Consider the following 25,900-nt stretch of genomic DNA (forward strand, 5'->3'; position numbering starts at 1 on the left):
ATCTGCTGTGACTCAGCCCCTTGTTTAGAGAGTGCCTCCGCTTGTCCCCGCTCCAGGCTGTTTCCTGCCCTGGCCCTGCACGCCCGGCCGGCACCAGTGCTGCCAAGAGCCAGCGGGAAGCCGCCGGAGCAAAACGTACCCCGAGGGCCCGGCAGGAGCTGCGGCGAAGGTCGCGGGATGCGCGGGGCACCGCGGCCCTGGGGGCTGCTTGCGGTCCCCTGAGCCCACCGTGTCCCAGAGCTGGCCGGGCCGGTGCGGTGCCGGGCTGGCCCCGGTGCAGGGGCTGCCTGCGGCCCTGTCCCGCTGCAGGGGAAACTCCGCTCGCCCCGGCCACGGCGGGAGCGCCTGGCGCCAGCACGGCCTCCCTTATCTCGGCGGGAAGTTGGGAGCAGGAAGCGCGGCCCCGCGCGGGATAAGGGTCCCGTTTACATTAGCTGCTTTGTTGTGGCGCGGGCTCCCACCCTCGCGGAGTGCCCGCGGGGGGGCCTGGCCGCAGGGACAGCCGGGGGGCCCTGGGGGGCGGCGGGGACCCCTGCCTGGGGGGGCTCGGCTCATCCCTGCAGCCCCCTCTTGTTGTTGCGGGCAGGGATGGGGGCTTGCAGACGGTGCCGTGGTGCTGCGCCCCGCTGCTCCCCCTTTTCCTGGCACGGCCCACGTGCCCGGTGCTGTGCCAGCACGGCCCCTCCTTTGCAGCCATGTGTCGCCGCGGTGCTCGGTGCCCTCCGGGCTCCTCGCCACCCCCCCGGCCGTGCCCGACAGCCTGGGGAGACAGCCTGGCTCCGGCAGCCCTGCGGGCAGCGGGGCATCCCTGCCCACCACGGCCCACGCGTCTGGCGCCTGCCCCGCTGCCGCCACGTCCTGGCCCCGGCCGCAGCTCAGCCCAAGGCCTGGACGCCACGAATCAATGAATTTCCCAAACGGGGAGGTCCGGGGGAGGAGAGAGTCCCGGCACAGGAAAAAGTCCTGGCTGCGGCGCGCCGTGGGCAGAGCGGTCCCGGCCGCCCCAAGAGCACAGCCCCATGCGCAGCCCCGGCTCCTTGCACCCAGCTCTGCTGCCCACCGTGAGTGAGACCCCTTCCCCCGGGACCCCTCGCCCTGTGCGGATCCCTGCCCTGGGACAGGCAGGCTGCCCTGCACGGGGCTTTTTTTGGGGGGTGGGGGTCACATCCCCAGGTGAGCCTGGGGACCTGGCACAGAGCGACGCAGGGGGATGGCGGCTGCGGGCACCCGGCGGGGCAGGGCACCGCAGCTCCGCGTGCACTGGGACCAGCGGGGTGACGGATGGGGCAGCCCCCCCAGGGTCACAGCATCGCCCCCGGGGCAGGGGCGGGGGGACCCGGTGTGGCAGAGCCGAGCGCAGCGAGTGACGCCTGTCCCTGTCCCCCAGCTCATCGCTGCTGCCCCATGTTCCGCTCGCGTCGTGCCGCGCTGGTGAGGCGGCTCTGGCGGCAGCGCTGCGCGGCGCCCGGCCCCGAGGACGGCCACGGCGCCCTGAAGCCCGCGGCACATGCCCTCTTCAAGAAGCTCAAGGACGAGGAGCTGGAGCTGCTGGTGCAGGCGGTGGAGAGCCGGGGAGCCTGGGAGTCCGGCTGCGTCTGGGCACCGCGGGGGGACCCGCGCGGGGCCAAGCAGGCGCTGCCCCCCCAGGTCCTGCTCTGCCGCCTCTACCGCTGGCCCGACCTGCGCCAGCCCCACGAGCTCAAGCACCTCTCCTACTGCCAGAGCGCCGGGGGCCGCGGGGGCTGCGGGGACGCGGCCGCGCTCTGCTGCAACCCCCACCACTTCAGCCGCCTGGCTGTGCCCGGTGAGTGCCCCCCGTCCTCACCCCCCCAATCCCACCCCTCCAGCATCTGGTCCTTGGAGTGGGCTGAGGGGGGGTTGAGGGGGCTTTGGGGGAGCAGGGGGCTTTGGGGGGCCGGGGCGCATGTCCCAGCTCCTCACCCGCTTCCCTGTCCCCCCAGAGACCCCTCCGCCCCCCTACTCGAAGTCTTCCTTCGGCCCCTCCTGGCCGGCCGAGCCCGAGCACCCCCAGCTCCTGGAGTTCAGCTACAACCGCGTGGACTGGCGCGGTAAGGGGCAGCGACGCGGTGCCACGAAACTGGGGAGCGGATCTGGGAGGCAGCAATGGGACGAGGGGTTCCTGCCGGGGGAGCCAGCCTCGGCCCGGCCCCCTCCCGCGCCACTCCTGTTATTTTTGGCTGTGCCGGACTCCCCGCCGGAGGAAGCGCTGCCCACGGGGACACACACAATGTGCCTTGACGCACAAAGCCGCGGCTCCAGCCTGGCTGCTGGTCACGAGGCCGCTCCATGGCAGGGCTCCACCTTCCCCTCGCGATGACGGGGACCCCCCCTCGCCACAGCCCATGGCCCTCAGGGACAGCGCCTGGGGCTGCCCTGGGCCTACGTGCCAGCGCTCAGCAGCTCCGGTGACTCACGTCCCGCACCGGAGCCGGCCGTCCTGTACTGCCGGGACATCCTGGCGGGACAGCCACGGGGTGCCGCGGCCGTTTGTCCGCTCCACCAGCCCCGGCGGGAGCTGGATGCCCCGTGCACGACCCGGGGGCATGAAAACCCCGTGCCCCCATCCCTCAAGGCTTCACCTTGGCCCGTTCTGCCACGTGCCCGCACGGCATCGGGCGCTGCTCTGCCCGGCACCAACGGTTCTTCTCTCCCCCGACAGACACCAGCCTCTCGCGGAGCACCATTAGGGACGGCTACTGGTGCAAACTGGCCTACTGGGAGCACCGGACGCGCGTGGGCCGCCTCTACGCCGTGCACGAGGCGTCGGTGAACGTCTTCTGCGAGCTGCCGTGGGGCAGCGGGTTCTGCCTGGGCCAGCTGCCAGCGGCACACCGGAGCCAGGCCGTGCGCCGGGCGCGGGGCAAGATCGGCCGCGGGCTGCTGCTGAGCCGGGAACCGGGCGGCGTGTGGGCCTACAACCGCAGCGAGCACCCCATCTTCGTCAGCTCCCCCACGCTGGGGCCCCCTGGCGCCCGTGGGCTCGCCGTCCTCAAGGTGCTGCCCGGCTACTCGGTGAAGGTGTTCGACTACGAGCGGGCGGGGGGCTTGGCCGGCTGGCGGCACCCCGGGGACGGCCCCTGCGACACCCACAGCGTCCGCATCAGCTTCGGCAAGGGCTGGGGGCCCTGCTACTCCCGGCAGTTCATCACCTCCTGCCCGTGCTGGCTGGAGGTGCTGCTGAACCAGCCCCGCTGAGCAGCCGGGGGGTGATGGGGGCAGTGGTGGCAGGTCCCCCCCAGGCTGGGCACAAGGGGGACACGAGCTGTGGGGCTCCTCTGCCTCGCCCCAGCCTCTTTCTTCTCTGGCTGCGTGGCCACGGGGCTGTCCTGACCCATGGGACCCCTGCTGGGACCCCCCCACCCCAGCCCCACCGTGGGGCCGTGCCCCCAAACCTGGCTCTGCACCCACCGCCACAGGTCTCTCGCTGATGCGGGGCACTATTTAATCTCTCTTTTTTTATTTTATTGGTTAATTTTATTTTAATTTATCTTATTTTTGTAAGAAAAAAAAAAAGTAAAATGTAGGGGTTGTAGGGATGTAGAGTGGGCACCCAGGGAAGGTGGCCGGGGCAGGGTGTGCAGGGGCCGGGCAGGTCTGGGGGAGGCCGGGGGGCAACAGGAGGGGCATGGGGGGCAGAGCCCCGGAGCAGCAGGCAGGGGGCTGCGGACGCAGGGCCCCTGGGGCATGGCCGGCGTGGGGGGAGTCGGGGGGAGCAGAGTTCGGGGAGTGCGGGGCAGGTGAGCACAGCTGGAATTTGGGGGGGTGAGCACAGCTGGAGCAAGCACGGGGCAGGTGAGCACAGCTGGAATTTGGGGGGGTGAGCACAGCTGGAGCAAGCACGGGGCAGGTGAGCACAGCTGGAATTTGGGGGGGTGAGCACAGCTGGAGCAAGCACGGGGCAGGTGAGCACAGCTGGAATTTGGGGAGACTAGCAGAGCTGGAATTTGGGCAGGTGAGCACAGCTGGAATGTGGGGAGGCGAGCACAGCTGGAGGGAGCGCAGGGCAGGTGAGCACAGCCGGGGCAGCTGCCGGCCCGGGTTAGCGCCCCTGGGGGGGGTGCGGCCCGGGTTAGGATGGCTGGGACGTGGGGACCGGGGGGAGAGCTGAGCTCGGGCGCAGCTCAGGACGAGCGCGGTGTCCGTGAAGGTCTCCGGACCCTCCCGGTCCCCGGACCCTTCCAGCCCCCGGGAGAGCGCAGCCGTCACGGGAGCGGGTACCCCAGGTCCCGGTGCGCACGGGCCGTGTCCGGTATTTATAACCAATAAACGGTGCCACCGGCACCACGGAACCTCGTGCGTCCCGATGCGTGCCGGTACCGCGCGGGGCCGCCGGTTTCCCCACTCTAAGAAGTGCCCCGAGGGCTCCCGGTGCCGTTGCCCGGGGCACGGCGAGCTCGGCACCCGCGGGGCTCCGCTCCGGGGACCGGCAGTGCCCTCTGCAGGCGGCCGGGCCGGGCCGCGATGACCGCCCGGTCCTTCCTGCCACGCTGCCGGCCCGGCTTAGACGGGGCCTGGCGGCTCCGCGGCCCCCCCCCGGCCCCGCCCGCGCCCCGGTCCGGCCGCGTCCCGGCGGGGAGGAGGTGAGCGCGCACCGCGCCGTCGGGGCCGCGCCGCCGGGGCGTTGGGGGGGGGGGGGCGGGGGGAGCGCAGCCGCGGGAACCGAGGGCTCCGCCGCCGGCACCGGCAGCGCAACGGCGGGCACCAAAATAGAGCGGAGGCGGCTAAAAATAGCGGCGGGGCCGTCGGGGCGGGGGCTGCGGCCGCGGGTCCCGGGAGGGCGGCGGCGGGGCCCGGCCCGGGGAGCGGGCGAGGCAGCGTCGGTACCGGGGGCTGGGGACGGCGCCGGGGGCCCGGATCCATCCGCTCCCCCCCCGCCATCTGTGGCGGGGCTCGGGGGGCTCCCGGAGAACGCGGGGGGGATCCCCGGGGGACGAGGGGGGGCTCCCCGGGGGAGGGGGAGCTCCGGTGTCCGCCGGGGCTGCGGGGAGCGGCAGGCGGCGGGGCCGTGGGAGGCCGGTTTCGGGCCGGTGGGCGGCCGGGCCGAGGCCGCTGCGAGTCGGCGCCGCGGGGCTGGGAGCGGCTTTCGGCGGCAGGAGGCGCGGAGGGGATTTTCTGCGGGGTTCCCCCTCCGCCTCCCCCGCGGGAGCCCCGAGCGGGGTCTGCGGCCCCGGGCCGGCTCCGGTGGGGCGGCCGGGAGGATGGACGGGCGGCCGGCCGGGGGTGCTGCTCGCCGCGGCCGGGCTGCCCGCAGGCGACGGGAGGTGACAGAGGTGCGCGGGCGGGCGGAGGCGAGGCAGGTGGACGGGCGGACAAACGGACGGGCACGGCGGACACGGGGGGAGCCGCAGCCCCGCGCCCCGGGCACAGCAGCGCGGGCGGCGGCGGCAGGTGCCCGGTACCGGCGGCAGAGGCGGAGCCGGCCGAGGCGGGGGGGGGGGGGGGGGGCGGGGAGAGGTGGGGCCGCGGGAGGCGGCGGCGGCCCCGGGGGCTGCGGGGCCCGGCCGGGAGCGCTGCGGGGCGGGGGGCGGCCCCGGCGCTGGAGCGGTGCCCCCCGGCGCGGCCCGCCCGCCCCGCTGACATAACGTCTGCGCGGGGCGGTGTTTGCCTTGGCAGCCCCCGGCGGCGGCGGCTCACACTTTCCACCAGCGCCGGGCAGCGGCCGCGGCCGGGCTCTGAGTCAGGAGCGCTCCGGGGTGGGGGGGTGGGGGGGTGAGGGGGGGGGGCCGGGGTGAAGCGAGGTGAGCGCCGGGCCGGGCCGGGCCGCTGCCGCTGCTGCCTCCCGGGGACCGGCGGCGGCCAAACAGGTTGTGCGGGGCCCCCGCCCAGGCACCTGCGGAGGGGCCGCTCCGGGAGGGCCGGGAGGGGGGGGGGGGCGCCTCCGCCGCCGCGCCCTTCCCTGCCCGCACCGGCAGCCGGGGGGGGCCGCCCCGCCGCGCCAGCCCCCCTCCCGTCCTCCGGTTCTCCGGTCCCCGTTCTCCGCCGCCCCCCTGCGCGCCCCGCTCCCCGTTTGCGCTCGACGCCGCCCCCCCCCCCCCCGCCGCTCCTCCCGGTGCAGCCGGGGCCCGAGCGGGGCGCGTCCGGGCGGAGCGGGGCGGGCCCGGCCGCAAACGGGCGGAGCGCGCTCGGCGCCTGGCACCGGCCGAGGCGCGGCCGGGCCGTGCCGGGCTCCCTCCACCGGGGGGCGGCGGGGCGGCCCCGGGGCCGTCCGAGCGCGGCCCCGTTAACCGCCCCCCCCCACCCCCCCCGGCCGCGCCGCCTCCCTGCGCCTCTGACTCAGCTCTTCCTCCCCCCGCTCCCCGGGGCCGGCCCCGGCCGCGGCCGCGGCTCCGCCGCCCGCACCCCCCCCCCCACCCCCCCGCCGCCCCCGGGGGGGGGGGCCGCGCCGCCGCCCGCAGGGCCCCCGCCCTCCCGGGGGTGTGCCGGGGCTGAGGGGCGGCCCCCCCCGCCAATGGCAGCCCGGGAGCGCGGCGCGCCGCCCAATGAGCGGCCCGGGGCGGGCGCTTCCTGGTGCCCGGCGGCGGCGGCCGGGCGGGGGGGGGCGGGCGGGGCCGGCGGCGGCAGGTGAAGGCGGAGGCGGGGCCGCGGCCCCGGGACCGGCCGCAGCTCGGGCGCGGCGGCGGCGGCGGGGCGGGGCGCGCAGGTGAGCGCGGGGCGCGCAGGTGAGCGGCGGGGGCGCGGGCGCGGGCGCACGGACGGAGCGCGCGGACCGACCCGACCGACGGCTCGCACCGGAGGACCGCCCGGCTCCCGCCCGCAGCCCGGCCCCGGTGAGTGGCGCGGCTCGGGCCGGCCCCGCTCCGGCCCCGCGCGGGGCTGCCGGTGCCTCTCGCTCCGCCGCAGGTGCGCGGGCAGGTGCGGCCGCCGCGAGCCCCGGTGCCCGGCGGCTCCGCTCCGGGTGAGCGCCGGGAGCGGCGAGCTCGGGAGCCGCCGCCGCCGGCCCCGCCGTGCCCGGCCGCCTGCCCGCCCGCCGCGGCTCCGCGCTGGGGCCGCCGGACGTGGACACGTCGCCGGGCCGGGTGCCAGGCGCGGGGGGGGGGGGACGGGACGCGGGGGGGGGGGGGGCGGCTCGGGCCGGGCACGCGTGGGCTGCACGCACCGGGCGCTCGCTCCCTGCGCGCACCGGGCCCGGCACCGGGGGAATTCCCCGGAGCGAGGAGTGCGGGAAGCCGGTGACAAGGGCAGGTCCCCGCCGGCTGTCAGGCCTCCAGCCTCGGCCCCGGTTCCCCGCACCGGAGCTCGGGGGGGGGGGGGGGCGCGCTCCGGGTGCTCAGCCCCCGCGTGCGGCCGTGCCACGGCCCTTCCCGGCCCCCCGGCGGATGGGCCGCCCCCCCAGCTGCTGGCCGAGTCCCTCAGTCACGTCCCCGGGTGCACGGGCAAGGGGGCTGCTCGGAGCCCCCGCTGCTCTCCCGTCACCCCGGGGGGCTGGGGCCAGCCGTGGCACGGCACGCGGTGTCCCCGTGTCCTGGCACACCGTGCGGTGCTGCGGGGCCTGCTGGGGACCTGCCCGGGCCTGGCGAGCTGGCAGCCGCGGCACCCGCCTTCGTGATGGAGAAAGGGCGCTGCTGCCCCTGCCGGGGGCGAAATGGGGCCCTGGCTGCGGTTCCCTTCGTCCCGCCGCAGCCGCGGGTCTGCAGGGGGGTGCCCACCCCGCCCGGCCGCCCCGCGGCACCCGCCGAGTGTTGGGACCGGTGGACTCTGCCCCGCGCGCACCCAGCCCTGCTGTAATTGTTCCCACCCGGGCTGGCTGCCCCCAGCCTGGTGTTTGTCCAGGGGCGGGGTGCGGTATTTACCCTCCCGCCGCGGCCGCCCCGGCCCGCGCCAGACGAGGGCTGCCGTCTTGGGCTGAGGCTGCCCTTGACCGGGGGCTGCTCGCGCTGGGCGAGGGGACGCGGGGCTGGGCTTGGCGTGGGCTGGTGGCCGGGCATCTGCGTTCCCTCCCAGTGGCGAGACCGGAGGTCTGGGTGCCCCCTTCCCCGGCTGGATCCTGTGCTTTGGGGTGAGTTTCGCCGTGCCTCAGTTTCCCCTGCCGGAGCTGGGCCGGCGGCTCTCCCCGGCACGGCTCCCAGCCGCGTGTTCGGGGCAGGGGGTGCATACTGGCGGTACCGGCAGAGGTGTGTGGGCCGGCCCGAGGGTTTGAGGCCGTGGTGGTGATGCCGGGGCCGGGCGTGGAGGGAGGGGTTGGGCTCAGGAACTTGAACTTGGAGCCTGGAGAAGGGGAAGCTGTGGGGCAGGGGAGGGGTGTGGGGCAGCGGGACTGGGCTGCAGTGCTGCCACGGTGGTCTGGGGGCTTGGCATGGAGAGAAGGGGCTGCTCAGGCCGGGGTGCCTGTGCTGGGGAGGGGGACGCACGCGGCGGGTGAGGCTGGGTCCTGCCAGGCTGGGGCAGGGGGCGGTGACGGGCGGGTGGGGGACATCGGTGGCTGCATCCTGGGGAGGCACAGAGCCACCCGTGCAGGGACAACCCCCCCCCACCCCCCCCCCATCAGCGCCAAGCCCGAGGCTGTGGAAGCGCAGCTCTGCCAGCTGCTGCTGAGCACCCTCTGTGCACACGTGGCACGAGTGCGAAGGCCCCGGGCGTGCAGGGGGAGGGCAGTGGGCGCAGCTGGGGGTGCGGGGCAGCCCCTGCGCTCTGGCCCTGGGGGGGGTGGCTGCTGCCCCGTGCGTGGAGCAGGAACTTCTCCTTCGGGGCGGGCGGTGGATGATGAAACCACAGAGAAATCTCTCCTGGCAGCATGCTGGCTGCTCGCGGGAGCCCCCGGGAGCGCGCGCGCTCCCCCCGTGCTGCGGCCTTGCCATAGTAACCCCAGTGCAGGAGCCAGCGGGGTGCCGGGGGTGGGAGCCGGGCTCCCTTCTCCGCACCCGCCCGGATCCCCGAGGCAGCGCTGGCGTCCCCCGACATGCCCCGGGAGCTGCGTGTCCACACCCCGGCGAGCCCCAGGGCGGCCGGAGGACCCGGCGAGGGGCTGGGCTGAGACCCGTCGAACTCGCTTCGTGCCAGGGAGGTGACGCTCGGGTGGCCGCGCGGGCGGGGGGGGAGGCGGCCGTGCCTGCTGCTGGAGCTGTCCCCAGCAGCGGCCGGTGACCTTCAGCGCGCCCAGGGCCCCGCCGCGCTCCGTGCCCCGGGTGCGGGCGACCCGGCCGCGTGCACGCCGGTGCCCTGGGGAGCCGTGGACCCCGGCGCCCCGTGCCCCTGGGGAGCCGCTGGCGTGACTTGGCGGGGCTGTGGGCGGGCGGGGGGACCGAGCCGTGGTGAGGGAAAATGAAAGCAGGTGATGCGGAAGGAGAAGTAGGTCAGGCGAGCGCTGGCCTCTCCCGGCAGGCTCGGCTGCGCTGCGTGCTCCGCTCTGCCCTGGCTGTCCCCGCCGCGTCCCCAGGCCCCATGGGCAGCGGCTGGAGGCAGCGGTGAGTACGGGGTCCTGCTGCGGGGCGCTGGGTCCCTGCTGGCGCAGGCGCTGGGTGCTGCCCACCCGGAGTGCCAGTGGGCTGGGGAGCGCGGCTGGGCTCGCGCGGGAGCACGGTGATGCCTTGGCCGTTCTGCTGCGGTGCTGTCCCCGGCTGTCCCCGTGCCAGGTTCCCCCCAGCAGCACTGGGGGCTGTGGTGAGGATGGGCAGGAAGATGTTCTGCTCTGGGGGCTGCGATGGGGAGGGGAAGGGGATTCCCGTTCCTCTGGGGCCACGCGGGAGCGAGCTGGCTCGGTGGGGGCATCCCGGCTGGGTTGCTGCAGGGCTGGGGACAGCGTGGGGACAGCCCCATGTGCGGCGGCCTGGCTCCGTGTCCGGCTGCCCCAGATCCGCTCCATCGCAGGCACAGGTCAGGGTCTGTCGTGTCCCCTGAGGTGGGGGGGCCTGGCCGGGGGTCTCGCTGTCGGTGCTGTGCGGGCTGGGGGGGCTGCGTCGGGCTCAGCCTCGCTGGCAGCGCTAAGTGGGCTCGGGGGGGATTAGGGCCGCCTGCTCCCTCCCTCCCCTAGGATCATCCGTGGGCAGCGGGGAACTGGAGGCAGGCAGCTGCCGTGGGGGCGGAAGCTGGGCTATTTCGGGGGGTTTAAGGGGGGGCTGCGGGCTGGCACTGTCCTTGCTGGGTGACCCCATGGGGACCAGGCCCGTCCCGGTGCCGGGATGGAGCACTGGAGCCCATCCTACACCGGTTCCATGGTGCTGGCGTTGCTTGGTTCCCGGGGTGCCGTGAGGACAGGGTCCCGTGTGGGGGGAGGAGATGTCACCAGCCCGTGGCACCCCCCCAGGGCCACACGGTACAGCAGGACCTGGGGGTCTGGCTGTCCTCCAAGGGGCTCCCGTGACTGTCTGCGTGCTGCGGGGTGAGCGGGAGCGGAGCCGCCTGGCCCTGCTCTCCCCAGCGCCGGCTGTCCCACGCTGTAAGGCTGGCGGAATCTGGTCCTGCTGCCCCCGGCTCTCGGTAGCCACAGCGTGGCTCCTGGGGGGGTGCTTGGGGCTCGCTGCTGCCCATGGGGGCTCTGGGCAGGGTGGGGGCAGCCGCCGAACGGAGCGGGCTGGGCTGTGGGATCCGGACCACAACGGGGCTGCCCGCCTCTGCTGGGCCCCTCTCGGCGCTGGCCTGGGTACCGAAGGCCCCGTTCGGAGCCGTTCGAGCGTTGCTCACCCTGGGCGAGCGCAAACCTCGGCCCCAACCCTTCCCTGCCCCGGCAGATGCCCGTGGGTGGGTTTCACTCTGCGCTGGGGCGATCCGATGCAGTGTTTGCTGTTGACCATTTCCTTCCTGTTCCCCCCTCAAGCTCTGTTTTGGCAACCCCTTCCTTCCTTGCTTCCTTCCTTCTGCCTGCTCCTGCCTCTGCGTGGCCCCGCTCCTCGTGCCACCCCGGCAGGGTGCAGCTGGGGACAGCCGAAGCGTCCGGCCTCGCGTGGCCTCTCCCCTGCCCTTGGGACGTCCCAGGACAGCCACACTCAGTGCGGGGAGCTCCGGGGTGACCCCCAGAGGCTGCACGCCCTCAGCCACCTCTGTCCCGTCCACTGCTGGACGTGCAGGTGGCAGTGGGGCCGTGTGTCCCAGCAGGTCAGGGCCCCACATTTTGGGGTGTGGGGTGGGAGAGGTGGAGATGCCCATTGGGGTGCTGCGGCTGGATGTCTGTCCTGCCTCGGGGACAGGGACTGGTGCTGTGCTGGAGCCAGGCCTGGCCCAGGACATGCCCTGTCCCTATCCCATGGGGAATGGGGGTTTGGGCATCCCCAGCCAGTGCCATCACTGGTGGCACCAGCCACGGTGAGGACGGGTGAGGGTCGGTCCATCGTTCCCGAAGGCCAGCACCCCGCTTCTTCAATAGCCCCTTGCCCACTGGGTGGACCGAGAGCTCCGCGGGTGGGCACCCCCCGTGCCCCCCAGCTGGGGAGAGCGGCCCTGTGGGGCTGGCGACGGCGTGTGGGAGGTTGCAACACCCCCAGGGTGGGGGGGCCGCGGTGAGTCACCCCCAGCGGGGCCTGGCCACCAGCGGGAACCCTGAGTCAGGGCTGCGTGCCCATGCCGTGCCCCTCCCTGCCCGCCTCGCCCACCTTATCTCCCGCCCTTAGCACCTGGCACACCTGGGCCAGGGGGGGCTGGCGCCGTTCCCCTCCTTTATGGGGAGCAAAGGGCAGGCGGAGGGTTGGCAGGCAGGTGCCACGCTCCCTCCCTCCCGGGGCTGCTGGCGTGAGGCTGTGCCCACTGCCATGTCCTGCCAGCCCCGAGCATCGCGGCGTGCTGGGGGAGGCTGCCGGCGCCGCGAGCAGCGGGGGCCTGCCCGATCCGCGGCACGGCTGCGCACTGCCCGGCGCACGGTGCCCGCGAAGGCGAGATGCTGGCGTGGCTGCTGCCCCTCTGCACGCCTGCTGCCCGCCCGTGTGGTCGGGCTCTTGCACAACACGGCTCGGCTCTTTCCGAGAACGTTGCTGGGGCCAGAGGCCCCCTCCCTGACGGCTGGGGCGGCCGCGCCGGCGCAGCGCTCTTCCCCTTTCTGCCAGGCCTCGTGCCATGGCCAGCGCGGCTCCCAGGCGCTGGCACGGCCGCCCGATGGCCTCAGCCAGGCTCGGGGGGGGAGCAGCCCCTGGCACGGCCCTGGCCGGGTGCTGAGCTGGTGTGGGCGGCCGGGGCGGATGCTGGGTGCTGGCGGTGGGGTGTGGGGAGCTCTCCTTGGGCTGCTAATTGCTGTTTAGCCGGGGACGCAGAGGGTGTAATTATGGGGGCATTGCGAGAACCCTAAGCCTGCCCCAGGCAGCGGAGCAGGGGGCTGAGCAGGGGGTGTGGGGCCGGGCAGCGGGGAGCTGAGCCCTGTGGGTGCCCCTGCCTGGGTTGCGGAGGAGACCAAGCGACGGCGGGTGCCTGGGGCCATCCACAAGCCCCTTCCCCAGGTCGCGGCGTGCGCAGCCCTTTGTGCCCGGATGCTGGTGGCCGGGCTCCCCGTGCCACCCGCCTTTGCCAGGCTGCGGCACGGCAGGACCCGGGGCGGCGCGGCGGTGTTGGGGCTGCCTTTGGGGGCAGAGCGGGACATGCATGTGCAGGGATGGGGGGCGGCTCCGGGGCAGGCCGTGGCACGCCGCACCGAGCCCAGCCCTGCGGTGGCAGCCCTGCTCCCGCCGAGCGCAGGCGCCCTCCTGGCTTGGCCAGGGCCGGCCGCGGCCAGCGGCGAGCACCCAGCGCCCTGCCCCGGGGCGGCGGGAGGGCGAGGGCCCGTCCGACGCCTCGGCGTGGGGGGCCGGTGCGACGGGGAGGGGATGCCCGCGGTGCGGGGCGCACGGTCCCAGCGCCGCTGGGAATTTCCTCCGGCGGGAGGGTGCCGGGGCTGCCCCCTGCCCGGTTCCGGGTTGGCGCCCCGGCCGCGGTGCCGGTTGCAGAAGGGTTAATGCTGTGTGTGTTCTGGGAAGCGGGGCTGGGAGGTGCGTGACCCGGGGTGTGGGCGTCAACTCCTTTTGAGGTGGGATCCGCGCTGAAGTGCAGCGGGGAGCGGGGCCAAGTTCACACAGCACCCTGCCTTCCCCTCCCTGCCGCTCGCGGGCCGTGGACCCAACGGCGGCGGAGCGCCGAGCCACGCGGGGACACGCGCCAGGTGAGCCGTGCGCCCACCCGCCGCCGGCCACGGCGGAGACGGTGCCGAGTGGCCCCTGGGGAGCCGGCAGGGCCCTGGCGCAGCCGGGTGTGGGGAGGGCACCGGGGCACCGGTTGGGAGGCTGCCGGGCAGGCCGGCGGGATGCTGGCGTCAACCGAGCCCTGCACCGCCCTCACTGCCGCTGGGATGGGGAAGGATGGGATGGGTGGCGAGGTGTGGGTCACCTCGCTGTCCCCGCCTGGCAGAGCGGGACCTGCGCCCCATAGCAGCAGTGCCGGGCGTGCCTCTGCCTGGCATGGGCAGTGGGGAAGGCTTTGGCAGCAGGATGGGGCCGTGCTGCCAGGCTGGGGCCCGCGGGCAGGGGGCTGGAGTGGGCTCCCAGCTGCTGGTCCCCACTGTAGGCGCTGGGATCAGCGGTGGCGATGCCGCCAGGCCGGCCGTGCCGCCATGGCGGGGCTGCCTGTGCCTGGAGCCCGGCCCCGGTCCTGGGTGCGCACAGAGGCAGACCTGGGCCACGATGCTCGGGTGCTCCGGTGCCGGCGGCTGGGCTCTGGGTGCGCGGCTGTGACCGCGGGGCACTCGCCACTCGCGGGGACCAGGAGCTCTCCGGGTGTCACTGCGGGCCGGGAGGAGCTGGGGGGGTGCGCAGGGAGCTGGGGGGCTGCTGGTGGGGCAGCTGCTGCGGGGCTCACCCCCCCCCAATACAGGGCGGGTGGGTTCTGTTTGTTCTCGTCTCTTCAAACCATTTCCTTTCTTGTGTGCTCGCTGTTTTCTTCTTTCAAAGAGCGGGACCGCTTCCCCAGCCCACGTCCGGGCTCCCCTTCGGCATCGGGACCCCCAGCCGCACCTCTGGTGCGTGCCCCTTCGGGGACCACCAGCCCGGCCGGACCCTGACCCACTCCATTCATTGCAGATGGCAGCGGGGCTATGCAGCCCCCGTCCCACAGCCATGCCACCCCCCATGCCCCACGGCGTGGGCGCCTGGGCTGCTGCTGCTCCCTGCAGGCTTTGGGCAGGGTGATGGGTGGGTGGGGGGACGCCCGGCCACCTGGGTCCCCTTCCCAGCTCCCAAAGGGCGAGGGGCCCCTCTGGGGCGAGGGGCCGGGGCCCGATGCGCTGCCTGGTGCTGCGCTCACCTTCCTGGGTGACTCATTCTCCCCGGTGCGGCTGTGAAGTCCCTCGACAGCGTTTCAACTCTCTTTAATGAGAGCAGCAGCACCCAGGAGCAGCCCGGAGCCGGAGCCGCGTACCCTGGGACCCCCAGCCCCTCATCCTCCTGCCCACGGCAGGGAGCAGGCAGAGGCCCTGGGGTCCCCGCTTCCACCCGGGTCCCCAGGCCCCGAGCTCGGCGCAGGCTGGCCCCGTGGCTGTGTGCGGTGTGCTGGCCAGGTTCTGCAGCGGGGGACGCAGCCGGTTCCTGCGCCGGGTGGGTGCTGGCTGCCAGGTGCCGCGGGGCCGGCAGCGGCTGGGATGTCAGGGTGACCCGGGAGCCATTGTTCCTGCTGCAGCATGCCCCGGGCATGGGAGCCGGCTCTGCGCGGGGAGCAACCCCCCCTCCCCTTTTCCCCGGCCCTGTGCAGCTGCAGAGGGCAAAACGGGCCCGGCTGCGGGCATTGACGTAACCGAGAAAGTGCTGGCTAGGTGGGGGCACGGGCAATGCTGCCAGCCCCTTCGCCAGCTGGCTGCACCCCGCTGCATCGTCCCCCCGCACCGGCCAGGGGACCCTGCCGTGCGGGGGGTGCTGGGGGCGGCTCTGGCTCCCTCACACCTTGCCCCCCCCCATTTCCTTATCGCCGCTGCGATCTCCTCAATGGCACCCGCTCAGCATGTGACTTCGCTCCAGTGGGGAGGATGCGCGGGGGGGGGGGGGGTGTCGGGGAAGAAGCAGTAACAGGCGGTTTGGTGCGATGGAAAATCCCCCTCCTGCCACCTCTTCGCCCCCGCCCTGCCCCAGCGCGGGTCGCACGTCCGCAGGCATCCGGCCCCAGCGGCCGCTCCCGGGGGTCCCGGCTCCTTCGCCCCGGCCTCCGAGCTGTGCCTCTGCCCGAGGCCGCGGGGAGCTCTGCAGCACCCGGGCTGCTCCCGCGGACGGGGCGCTTGGGCTCACGTTCCCGCGTGCACCCTGCGGTACGGCGAGGCTGCCGGAGGGATGCGTGAACGGAGGCCGTGTGTGGGCCTCGGAGCCCCCCGCGGTGCAGCTGGGGCCGCGGGTGCTGCAACGGGCCTGTGGTGAAGCAGCACCCCAAAGGGGAGCGTGCCAGCGGTGCCAGCCCCGGCCCTGCAAACAGGAAGAGCCGTACGAGCGAGTCGTGCCCGGATGTCTCGAGGGGCTGGGGGTGCTGGAGGGCACATGGGGACCCTGGGGACCCTGGGGCAGCGGGTGCCTCCTGCTGCCATCGTGTTCGTCCAGGGGATGCAGCGAGCGACGGGTGAAGGAGGGCATGAGTGGGCTGCCTCGCTCCGCCAGCGTTTCCTGCCCTGCTTTGCTCCCGTCCGTCTGGCCTGCCAGCGCGTCCAGCAGCAGCGCGTGCCACCCGTCCCAGGACAGCCGGTGCTCAGCCTGCCTGTGCCAGCCCTGAGGTGCTGCAGGCAGCGCTCGATGGACACAGTGTCCCTGTCCCCCCCCCCAAGGGCCACCCGAGCCCCGGCACAGGGTGCTCACCTCCCATAATCCTCCCCCCGCTGCTAATCCTGCCTAATCTCATCGGGGGCTGTCACTGCCTGTTGGCTCCCAGTGCCCTGATGGCTTAATCGCCCCTAATCCGCTCGCCCCCACCCCGGCGGGCAGTGGGGACCCGGGGAGCGGCACAGGGCGCGCGGCGGTGGGCACCGCAGGGTGGGTACGGGTAGGATGGGGGGGGGGGGGGCACAGGATTTCGGTGGCGCCGGCGTCCCGGGCGGTCGGCACTGCCCGGCTCCCAGTTTCAGGGGCGGCTGCCGCCTGCCCTGCCGGTCGGGCCTGCTCGGCAGCGGCTGGGGCGGCTCCGCAGCCGGTTGCTCCGGGGCCGTTCCCAGCCGCCTGCCGAGGCAGCCCCAGCTGGCGGGCGCCCAAGCGCAGGGAGCGGCCGGCGTGGGGATGGGCCCCTGCGCCGGGGGCCCGCCGGCCGCGCCGCCCCTCGGCGGGCAAGAGGGGGCACGTCCCCCGCGCCCGCCGACGGCACCGCGCGGCTTGGCACGGCCGTCCCGGCGCGGCAGGGTTCGGTTCGGAGCGGCTTGGTGTGGCACGGCTCGGCATGGTGCGCTGGGGATGGGCACGGCTTGGCGCTGTCCGGCAGTGCCATGTGCAGCGCCGACAGCCGTGGCTGCGCTTGGCATGGCGTGGCACAGCACCGCCGGGTGTGCGGGCACGGCGGTGCCACGCTCTTGGCATTGCCTTTACCAAGGGTCGCAGCCACCAGACAGACCCCTCGCCCCGGTGCCACTGAGCAACCGCAAAGGGCTGGGACAGCGTTGCTGGTGGCTGAGCACTGGGGCCACGTCCAGGCAACAGCTCCAGAGCTCCTGCAGCCACCGTCCCATGCCCAGGGCTGGGGATAGCAAGAGGGCTCCCTCATCCCACGGGTCCATCGCCCTCTGAGCGCCAGCCCCGGCAGCTGGCTGCGGCCACGAGTGCTGCTCTGCGCTGGGTGCCTGCACGTCCCCTCCTTGCTGCTCCGTGGGGACCCGGTGGTGGCGGTGCCCCTGTGCTGGGCACAGCCTGCCCCGCGGTGCCGCAGGCCCGGGAAGGCCTCGGTGCTGGGTTTATGGCTGCGTTGACGTAAAGCCCTGCCAGTTGCAGCGTGGGAAAGGCCCTGCTCACGCAGGCAGGGCTTGGCTGGGCGAGGAGCGGCCCCGGGCTGGGGCAAAGGGGGAGGGAGGGGGCTGGGCCCCCACTGGGAGCGGGGGCAGGAACCGGCGCTTGTGCTGATCCTAATCTGCCGTGGCAGGAAGCGTGGCCCGTGTTCCCAGCCCGGCTGGGCTCTGCGGGGCGGCCCCCGGCCCTCGGGGCCCTCTTCCCGGCACTCGCCCGCCCACCCGCGCCCGCCGCCGGCGAGGCCCACGTTCCCAGGACGGGGTGCCGGGAGCCGGCGGCTGCGCCCGGCCGGGCTGGGGGCCGCGGGGGGTGGGCTGGCGCAGGAAGCGCCGCGCCTCGGCACCGTTCAAAGGCACCGCACCGAGATTTCCCCCTTTGCTGTGGTCGCGCGGGGGGCGGCGCGGGCGGCTGGGTGCTGGCGGCAGAGGAAGCGCGGGGGGCTGCGGCGGGGGGCCCGCCACCAGCCGACCTCGCAGCGGGGGGCGAGGGCAGCCCCCGCGGCACGGCTGCCTCGACGTGGCGGGGAAGGTTCAGCATCCAACCCAAACCCAAGGCCCCGGCGGCGGCGGTGGTGCCGAGCCGTGCGCCCCTCCAGCCCCAAGCACCCCACTGCTGGGGGCACCCTGCCCCTAGCGCGTTCCTCAAGAGCAGGGGGTTTCCTTGCCGCCCCCCCCCGGCTCTGCAGCAGAGCTGACACTTCAGCCACAAAGTTTCCTCCGAGCGCCATCTTCCCCCCGCCTCCCGTCAGCCCTCTGCGCCGTCAGCACCCCACGGCTCCGAGCACCCAAGGGCGCTGCCCGGTGCTGAGCCTCCTTGGCTTCTGCTTCCCGCAGGTGAGGACGATGGCGAGCCCGGAGGACGACCTCATTGGCATCCCCTTCCCCGAGCACAGCAGCGAGCTGCTGAGCAGCCTGAACGAGCAGCGGCAGCTCGGGGTGCTCTGCGACGTCACCATCAAGACGCAGGGGCTGGAGTACCGCACGCACCGGGCCGTGCTGGCCGCCTGCAGCCGCTACTTCAAGAAGCTGTTTGCGGGGCAGGGGCCGGGGCAGGAGGTCTGCGAGCTGGACTTTGTGGGGCCGGAGGCGCTGGGCGCGCTGCTGGAATTTGCCTACACGGCCACGCTCACCATCAGCAGCGCCAACATGGGCGAGGTGCTGCAGGCTGCCCAGCTGCTGGAAATACCGTGCGTGATCGCTGCTTGCGTGGAAATCCTACAGGGCAGCGGGCTGGAGGCTCCTGGCCCCGACGATGGCGACTGCGAGCGGGCTCGCCGCTACCTGGAGGCCTTCGCCACCCTCCCCGAGGACGAGGTGCCCACCCTGCCACCCGCCCGCCCCGTTGCCCGCCGCAGCAAGAAGACCCGCAAGTTCCTGCAAGCCCGTGGCTCCCGGCTCAACAACCACACCGAGGAGCTGCCCGCCGAGGCCGAGGGGTACGACAGCCCCCTGCCACCTCCCCAGCCGCCCTCGCCCCCGCTGCCCGCCCTGCCTGAGGGCCTGGTCCAGACCTACGAGAGCTACGAGATGCCCGAGGAGGAGGAGCTGCCCCCGCACCCCTTCCCCTTCCCCTACCAGCCGCCCCTGTCCCCCGAGGAGGCCGGCTCCGATGAGGACGCCATCGACCCCGACCTCATGGCGTACCTGAGCTCGCTGCACCACGAGTCGCTGGCGCCCGGGCTGGATACGCCCGACAAGCTGGTGCGCAAGCGCCGCTCGCAGATGCCCCAGGAGTGCCCCGTCTGCCACAAGGTCATCCACGGTGCGGGCAAGCTGCCCCGCCACATGCGCACGCACACGGGCGAGAAGCCCTTCGCCTGCCAGGTCTGCGGGGTCCGCTTCACACGGTGAGTGCTGCCGGCCTGGCCCCCTCCCTGCCCTGCCTCGGGGGTCCCTGGGGTACCCTGTGACACGTCCTCTTCCAGCCCGTGTGGCTGCTGGTGTCCCCGCAGCATCCCAGGGACACATTTCCCCTGGGATGCATGCCTGCCTGGGGGGGCTTTGGTCTCCGTGCGCCCCAGCCAGGCAGCAGGGATGTGGTCCCCTGCCCTGCCAGAGCACCCCGACCCCGCATGTCCCGTGCACTCTGCTGGGATGCCTGTGCTGCCCCCAAGCCCATCCTCGCTCTGGGGATGCCTGTGGCACCCCCTTGCACATCCCTGTCCCAGGGGTACCCCTGCTGTCCCCTGGCACATCCCTGTCCCAGGGGTGCCCCTGCTGTCCCCTGGCACATCCCTGTCCCAGGGGTGCCCCTGCTGTCCCCACAGCACATCCCTGTCCCATGGATGTCCCTGCAGCGCATCCCTGCCCCGGCTGTGCGCTGTCATCCCAGCAGCCGCTGCCTCGGGGTGCCGGCCACCCTGCTGACATCTCCCCCCCCCCAGGAACGACAAGCTGAAGATCCACATGCGCAAGCACACGGGCGAGCGGCCCTACTCCTGCCAGCACTGCAGCGCCCGCTTCCTGCACAGCTACGACCTGAAGAACCACATGCACCTGCACACGGGCGCCCGGCCCTACGAGTGCAACGTCTGCCACAAGGCCTTCGCCAAGGACGACCACCTCCAGCGGCACCTCAAGGGCCAGAACTGCCTGGAGGTGCGGACGCGCCGCCGCCGCCGCGACGAGCCCCCGCCGCCGCCCGCCGGGCCCCCGGGGCTCGACCTCTCCAACGGGCGCCTGGACGGGCTGCGCCTCTCCCTCGCCCATTACTGGGGTCCGGCGAGGCCCGACGAGGAGGAGGAAGAGCCCGAGCCCGAGCCCGAGCCCGAGCCGGAGCCCGAGGAGGGGCCGCAGCCGGACGGCGCCGTGCCCGTGGAGACGGCGTAGGAGCCGCCGCCGCCGCCCCGACGGAGCGCGCCGGGGGGCGGCGGGCCGAGCCGAGCCGGGCCGCTTCGGGCCGCGCCGAGCCGGGCCGGGCCGTAGCGAGCCGAGCCGAGCCGGGCCGGGCCGTACCGAGCCGGGCCGGGCCCGCCGGGCGGGGGGGCAGGGCGGGGGGGGGAGGCGCGGCGCCGGCCCGCCTGGGTCCCCCGGGCAGCCCCGGGCGCGCTGCCCCGCCGCCGCCGCGCCCCGCCGCGCCTCCCGACGGGGTTTCTGTTCCTGTTTTTCCCGTCACGGTTTGTTCTGAATTATGCAAAAGGGGGAAACTCCCCCCCTGGCGGATTTGCACAATGGGGCGGGGGGGGCCCCCTCGTCGCCGCCCCCCTCCGGCCCGGGGCGCCCCCGCCGCCGCCGCCCCCCCCCCCGAACCCCGACTTCCCGGGGCGACCCCGCCGCCGTTCCCGGGACGCCGGAGCCGCTGGGGAGGGACCGGCCCCGGACCGGGAGGGGCCGCCTCGCCCTCCCCCGGGGCCGCCCCCCTCCGTTCCCGGTAACCGGGAGCGCCGCCGGGGGCAGGACCCGGCCGGCGGGGGGGCGCCCCCTGGCGGCCCCCCCCCCCCCTCCGCGGCACCGGCCGGGGGGGGTCTCCCCGCCCGCTCGGCCCGCGCTGTACATAGCTTGTCCCCGGAGCCCCCCCCCGAGCCCACCCCCGCAGGCCCCCGGCCCGAGCAGCCCCCCCCTCCCCGGCGAGCCCCCTCGCCCCTGCACTCCCGGCTGCTTTCTCTGGTTGCACTATTCCGGGTGAGCCCCCCCCGGCCCCCACCCCCCCCCCGCGACGCCCCGGCCCTGTGGGACCCCTTCCCCGGGGTGGCCGGGCCCCCACGGTCACCCCTCTGCCCTTTGCACATGCCCCCAGGGCGCAGACCCCCCCGGCACGACCGGGGGGCAGGGGACCGGCACTATTTGCCTAAAATAAGAGTTTTATCTATATTTAAAAAGATGATGTAATATATTCCCCCCCCCCCCCTCCAGCCACCCCTCCCGGCCCCTCCGCTGCTGCCCGCCAGCGCTGCCTGGCCTCTGCGTGTCTGTCCCTTGCCATGGGGTGACGGGAGGGGTGATGGGGACGGGGGGGGGGGGGTTGGCTCCTGTCATGGCTTTAAAGTGCCTTATGGTGAACTTGAAATCTTCGGCTACTTGAACCTCTCTGGTGTAAGAAACCAAATGAAATAATCCGCGGGCGGCCGCGCCCCCGCGCCGCCGGGTCGCGTCTTTTTGTTGTTTGTTTGTTTGTTTGTTTTTTTTTAAACGAAGGCTGCTTGATAATAAACAGAGAAGCAGGGATCCCGTGCGCCCCGTCTGTCTGTCTGTCCAGCACCCCCCACCGCCACCAGTACAGCTTTGCACGGTGTTGGGGACACCACGGGGCTGGAGTTGGGGGTGTGGTGGGGCTGGGGACATCACGGTGATGGGGCTGGGGGCATCACGGTGATGGGGCTGGGGGCATCACGGTGATGGGGCTGGGGACATCACGGTGATGGGGCTGGGGACATCATGGTGATGGGGCTGGGGGCATCATGGTGATGGGGCTGGGGGCATCACGGTGATGGGGCTGGGGACATCACGGTGATGGAGCTGGGGGCATCACGGTGATGGGGCTGGGTTCACTGCAGGGATGGAGATGGAGCCACGATAGGGCTGGGGACACTGGGGGGACACAGAGGGGGCAGGGGGCACTGCTGGGATGGAGGTGGAGGCACGATGGGGTTGGGAATAGCGTGGGGACAGGGGCACCGTGCGGCTGGGGACATCACGGGGACAGAGGTGGGAGAGCCACCAGGATGGAGGAGGGGGCACAATAAGGTTGGGGACAGGGATGGGGCTGGGGGCACCATGGGGATGGGGCTGGGGGCACCATGAGGGGTGGGGACAGGGTTACAGCAGGGCTGGGGACAGCGCAGGGCTGGGGTTTGGAGCTGGGGGTGCAATGAGGGGGGAGGACGGGGCCACTGCAGCGGTGCCAGCTGCCAGCTCAGGGCACGAGGACACTGGTGGCTTGAAGACTGGGTGCTTTATTCACCAACCCCTCCCCATCTGCCCCAGCAGCTCACGGCTTCCACTGCATTGCTGGGGCTTCGGCCGCATCCCCAGAGCCTTGTGCCATGTCCCCGCGGCCACCGAGCCGTCTGCGCGGCACCGTCCTGCCGTCACCCGGCCCTGCCCTTGCTGCTGGGTGGCTGCAGGACCCTCACCTCCTCCAGCTCACTGCCGCTGCCCTCGGGCTGCTCCTGGTAGCTGAAATCAAGGCTGGAAGGGGATGGGGGGGGGCAGAGCAGCGTCAGGGACCCGCACCCCCATGTCCCCAAGGCCACCCCTCCCAGTCCTCACCTGGAGAAGGAGCTGTCCTCACCAGGCACCCCGTAGCTGTCCCCATCGCTCTCCTCGCTCGCCTCCTCCTTCAGCTGGGCTCGCAGCTGGGCCAACATCTCAGGGGGCAAGCGGCGGGCTCCCCCCCGGCCCCCTGCCACCTCCTGGATGCGCTGCCTCAGCAGCTGCCCTTGCTCCCGGCGCTGCTCCTGCTCGTGGCCCCGCAGCGTCCGCAGCGCTCCCAGCCACAGCCCCACCGTCTCCTCGTCGCTGGAGTCCCTGTGGGGAGAGGGCAGGGGAAGCCCCCCCATTCCACAAGCCCACGGGATGTCCCCAGCTCCGTGCCGCCCCCTGTGTTCCCCCCCCAGCCTGCTCACATCTCCTCGTCCCCCATGTCCTTGTAGCTCAGGGGACCCATGCAGATGGAGCAGACGTTGTTCAGGGCTTGGTGGCAGTCGCTGCAGTACAGCCCTGGAGAGACATAAAGCAGGGTGGGACAGGTGTGTGTGTGTTGGGGGGGGCTCCTGCCTCTCCTCCCACTGCCCACCTTTGCAGCTGGGTGTGATGCACGCGATGAAGTCCTTCTGCTCCGCCATCCCGCAGGCCAGGCAGTGTTTCTGCTGGATGCCCAGGAGCCGAAGCAGCCGGCCAAAGGCAGGCACCCTGCAGGAAGGAACGGGGACAACTCAGCAGGGACAGGGCAAAGCCAGCCCCGGGGGTTGGCACCGACCTTCAGCGATGCCCAGCGAGGCACGTAACGGGGACGCTTGCCTGGAGGTGAGGAAGAGGAGCAGATTGCCGTGCCCAGCATCCGCCGAGTGCAGCCTCGCCGCCTGGCGCAGGGCATGCACCAGCCCTGCCCGCCGCGCCAGGATGCTGTTGTAGAGGAAGGACGTCCGCTCCTGGGCACGAAGGCGACAGGAGGGTGAGGGCGAGCGGTTGCTGGGGGGGTTGGTGCCTTAGTGGGGGCTTCTCACCTGCTCACGAGCCGGGTAGTAAGCGGCACACACCACCCGCCGCAGGCGTCCCACGTGGTTGCCGAAGATGGCAACGAAGAGGCAGATGCCGTACAGGATGCCTGCAAAGAAGGGATGGGTCATGCCGTGGTGACCCCCCCCACCTCCATACACCCTGCGTGGGGTGCGGGCACCCCCTGCCCGCCCCCTCGGTCACCCATGCTGATGTAGGCGCTGTAGTCGGGCTCCACGGGCTGCAGGAGGCACCGCTGGGAGAGCACCGAGACGTTGCCCCGCTGCAGCACGTCGAAGGCAGAGACCAGGTCCTGGAAGATCTCGCTGGTGTAGCCCGTCCCGTTCACGCTGATGGCCAGCATCGCCGGGGCTGCGGGGTGGCTGGGTCAGGGGCACGGCGGGACCCCAAAACCTCATCCCCGAGCCAGCGAAGCAGAAAGGGGGGAGCCAGGGAAGGGCTCAGGCCAGGGATGCCCGCTCACCCCTCGCTACGATCTCGCCTTGCATCTGGTGCCGCACCAGGTCGAGCAGCCAGAAGAGGCTGTAGTCGGCCAGCACGAGGCTCAGCCCCAGCAGCATGTGCCGCAGGAGCCCCACCAGCTCCAGCCCGTAGCGGCGCCGCTCCTGCTGCGAGAGCCACGGCATCCCTGGGCGGGCACGGGAGCACCGTGAGGCTGTGCCATGCCGGGACCCCCCGTGGCTCCCCGGCACAGGGGGACCCTCCCCACCGCAGGGCTCACCGGGGTGGATGTAGCGGCCGCTCTCCCAGAAGTTCAGGGGCAGCACAGTGGGTTTGCCCTGCTCTGCTCGCCGCACGTCCATCTCCATGAAGCGCTGCGTGATGTAGACGTTGTCAAAGGCGTCATCCCGCAGGTACTGGTAGCGGTACCGCAGCGCCCTGGGGAGGGTGTGGGGTTCTGGGCTCGGCTCGCTGGGCTCCCCGAGCCCCGGAGCAGAGCCCCAGCACCCTCACTTCAGGTACAGGTAGAGGATGGCGCAGGAGGAGGCGTATGCGAAGAGCCCCACGACCTGGCGGGTGGGCTCCAGGCGCTGGCTCACGCCCTCCATGATGTCCAGGGCCACATCAGCCAGGGTCTTGCTGGAGTTGAGGCTGACTTCGAAGTGGTGCACAGCCGAGATGTTGAACTCGAACTCCCTGCGTACGCGGTCCAGCGCTCTGCTGAGGGCTGCGGGGGTGGCAAGGAGCGGGGCAGTGCTGGGGGTCGGAGCGAGAGCGCCAGGAAAGGGGAAATGGGGGGCAGAGGAGGGTCCCCAGTCCCCCGGCAGTGCCAGGATGCTCACGGGCTGCGATCGTCTTCTTGAGGAAGGACTGGATGTACTGGGGGATGATGCAGAAGAGCAGGCCAGCTGTGGAAAGGGGAGGCTTTGCCAGGGTGGGGCCGCAGGCAGCGGTTGTGGCTCTGCCCCACTGTGCCCCCACTCGCTGCAGAGGTGCCGGGGGGACGCACGCACCGTTGGCCAGGCCGCAGAGCGGCCTGAAGGTGATGATGATGTAGCAGAGGAAGAAGAGGAAGGAGAGCGCGCGCTCACAGTTGTCCTTGGCCTCCTCGAAGAGGCGCAGGCAGCGGCGGTACGGCGTGCCCAGCTCCTGGTTGCACAGCTCGCCCACGTTGGCCAGCCAGCGCCACACGTTGCGCAGGGCTCGGGCTGCGGGCAGGGAGAGGGCAATGGGGACGGGGAATGGGGGCTCAGGGATGGGGATGGGGGGGGGGGTGAGGACAGGCCTGACACGGGGTGATGAGGCTGGGGGCAGCCCGGGAGCCCCCACGCACCGACGTGGCTCACGGAGTCCATGATGGAGCGGAAGAACTTGCGGACGCGGTCGCCGACCACCTTGGCTTTCTGGGCAATGTCCTTGATTTTGGCCAGCACGTCTGCAGAGAGCAGGACCCTGAGTGCACCCCGCAGGGCGTGGGCAGCCCGGGACCAGCCAGCACTGCCCATCTCCTCCCACACCCCAGGGAGAGCCCCCCCGCTCCCCCAATCCCCCCCCATCTCACTCAGCAGTGGCTCCCGGGCACGTTGCAGCCTCTCGGCCGTCTGGTTGAGGGCGAGCTCAGCACCACACGACAGGGACTCAGCGGCCCGGGAGAAGTTGTGCAGGATGTTGGTGCAGGGCCCCTGCACAGCCATGCCCAGCGCCAGCAGCAGCAGCAGCATCTTGCCCTCCCCTGCGGGGACAGGGTGACCCTGGGGCTCTGAGGGGGGCCAGCACCTCCCGTGCCCCCCGCTGCGGGACCCCGGCTGCTTACTGGTGAAGATGTGGGGCAGCGTGAGCAGCACGGAGACGCGCACCTTGGTGGAGAAGGCCATGCCCAGCCCCAGCGCCGTGCCCAGGCTGACGGTGGTGACCAGGCAGTACCAGACGTTGCCGCTCTGCGCCAGCAGGACCAGGGCCCCGTACAGGCTGGCCAGGGCCATGCCCAGCACGAAGCCGGCGGTGCTGCGCGCCACCTCCCGCACCTTGCTCTCCTCCTCCAGCCAGCGCTTGTGCCGGGGCTGCCTGCCCCAGGCCCTCTTTGCCCAGCCCCGGAGCCTCTTCAGCCCCAAGACTGGCTCCATGCTCGGGTCTCTGAGGCTCCCGGTGCAGTTCCTACATCCGATGCTGCCAGTGGAATGGCAGCAGGCAGCTCACAATGCACCGGTTCCATGGGAGCACCCGCCCATCACTGGGACGAGCACCGAGCCACAGAGCTGGAGAGCATGGCTGGCACAGAGGCACACAGGAGGCAGAAGCCACCCAACACAAGTGAGGGCCTCTCCTGCCCGGCTCCTGGCCCCACAGGACATGGGCGAGGACAGGGCTGATGCTTCCCTCCCCACCCAGCCCTGAAGCGAGCAGTGGTCACGCTGCTGC

The 25,900-nt window shown here is 73.0% G+C and overlaps 3 protein-coding genes across 8 annotated transcripts; 2 read left to right on the top strand and 1 right to left on the bottom strand.

The window, feature by feature from the left end:
- The first annotated feature begins 932 nt into the window (after positions 1 to 932).
- Positions 933 to 4,314, top strand: LOC308183855 (mothers against decapentaplegic homolog 6-like). Of its 2 annotated transcripts, XR_013942516.1 has the most exons (5): positions 933 to 1,061; positions 1,388 to 1,804; positions 1,962 to 2,069; positions 2,681 to 3,758; positions 3,814 to 4,314. XR_013942516.1 is itself a non-coding variant. In XM_080570354.1 (4 exons), exons 2-4 carry the CDS (start codon positions 1,405 to 1,407, stop codon positions 3,214 to 3,216), a joined length of 1,044 nt encoding a protein of 347 aa, XP_080426480.1. In that variant the 5' UTR covers positions 933 to 1,061; positions 1,388 to 1,404; the 3' UTR covers positions 3,217 to 4,314. The 2 variants fall into 2 exon arrangements, 1 of the variants encoding a protein (XP_080426480.1); XM_080570354.1 differs by having other exon boundaries at positions 2,681 to 4,314.
- A 161-nt stretch (positions 4,315 to 4,475) lies between these two features.
- ZBTB7B (zinc finger and BTB domain containing 7B) lies at positions 4,476 to 21,029 on the top strand. 5 transcript variants are annotated; one of them, XM_080570352.1, is made up of 3 exons: positions 4,476 to 4,601; positions 17,699 to 18,711; positions 19,249 to 21,029. In XM_080570352.1, the coding sequence occupies exons 2-3, from the start codon at positions 17,708 to 17,710 to the stop codon at positions 19,691 to 19,693; spliced, it is 1,449 nt and encodes a 482-aa protein (XP_080426478.1). In that variant the 5' UTR covers positions 4,476 to 4,601; positions 17,699 to 17,707; the 3' UTR covers positions 19,694 to 21,029. The 5 variants fall into 5 exon arrangements, with proteins under 5 accessions (XP_080426478.1, XP_080426476.1, XP_080426475.1 ...); XM_080570350.1 differs by lacking the exon at positions 4,476 to 4,601 and adding an exon at positions 6,511 to 6,661; XM_080570349.1 differs by lacking the exon at positions 4,476 to 4,601 and adding an exon at positions 6,652 to 6,788.
- DCST2 (DC-STAMP domain containing 2) lies at positions 20,690 to 25,636 on the bottom strand. Its single transcript, XM_080570355.1, has 14 exons — positions 25,296 to 25,636; positions 24,816 to 25,214; positions 24,496 to 24,690; positions 24,325 to 24,390; positions 23,996 to 24,209; positions 23,763 to 23,920; positions 23,505 to 23,669; positions 23,225 to 23,392; positions 23,029 to 23,129; positions 22,823 to 22,953; positions 22,599 to 22,714; positions 22,429 to 22,522; positions 22,073 to 22,330; positions 20,690 to 21,991 (listed from the first exon to the last, which is right to left on the bottom strand). The coding sequence occupies exons 1-14, from the start codon at positions 25,603 to 25,605 to the stop codon at positions 21,892 to 21,894; spliced, it is 2,475 nt and encodes an 824-aa protein (XP_080426481.1). The 5' UTR covers positions 25,606 to 25,636; the 3' UTR covers positions 20,690 to 21,891.
- Positions 25,637 to 25,900: the final 264 nt, after the last annotated feature.

The sequence above is a fragment of the Anser brachyrhynchus genome (assembly GCF_964034855.1).
Source record: "Anser brachyrhynchus genome assembly, chromosome: 28".
Classification (NCBI taxonomy): Eukaryota; Metazoa; Chordata; class Aves; order Anseriformes; family Anatidae; genus Anser; species Anser brachyrhynchus.

What these genes read in the sequence shown, in the direction of transcription:
- LOC308183855 (XM_080570354.1), top strand. Translation starts at nt 1,405, where the DNA reads ATGTTCCGCTCGCGTCGTGCCGCGCTGGTGAGGCGGCTCTGGCGGCAG. An exon ending in CAGCCGCCTGGCTGTGCCCG is followed by an intron (nt 1,805 to 1,961) that starts GTGAGTGCCCCC and finishes CTGTCCCCCCAG; the next exon opens with AGACCCCTCCGCCCCCCTAC. An exon ending in CAACCGCGTGGACTGGCGCG is followed by an intron (nt 2,070 to 2,680) that starts GTAAGGGGCAGC and finishes CTCCCCCGACAG; the next exon opens with ACACCAGCCTCTCGCGGAGC.
- ZBTB7B (XM_080570352.1), top strand. Translation starts at nt 17,708, where the DNA reads ATGGCGAGCCCGGAGGACGACCTCATTGGCATCCCCTTCCCCGAGCAC. An exon ending in TGCGGGGTCCGCTTCACACG is followed by an intron (nt 18,712 to 19,248) that starts GTGAGTGCTGCC and finishes CCCCCCCCCCAG; the next exon opens with GAACGACAAGCTGAAGATCC.
- DCST2 (XM_080570355.1), bottom strand. Translation starts at nt 25,605, where the DNA reads ATGGAGCCAGTCTTGGGGCTGAAGAGGCTCCGGGGCTGGGCAAAGAGG. An exon ending in CGGCCGCTACATCCACCCCG is followed by an intron (nt 23,670 to 23,762) that starts GTGAGCCCTGCG and finishes GTGCCCGCCCAG; the next exon opens with GGATGCCGTGGCTCTCGCAG. An exon ending in AGGCGAGATCGTAGCGAGGG is followed by an intron (nt 23,393 to 23,504) that starts GTGAGCGGGCAT and finishes GCCACCCCGCAG; the next exon opens with CCCCGGCGATGCTGGCCATC.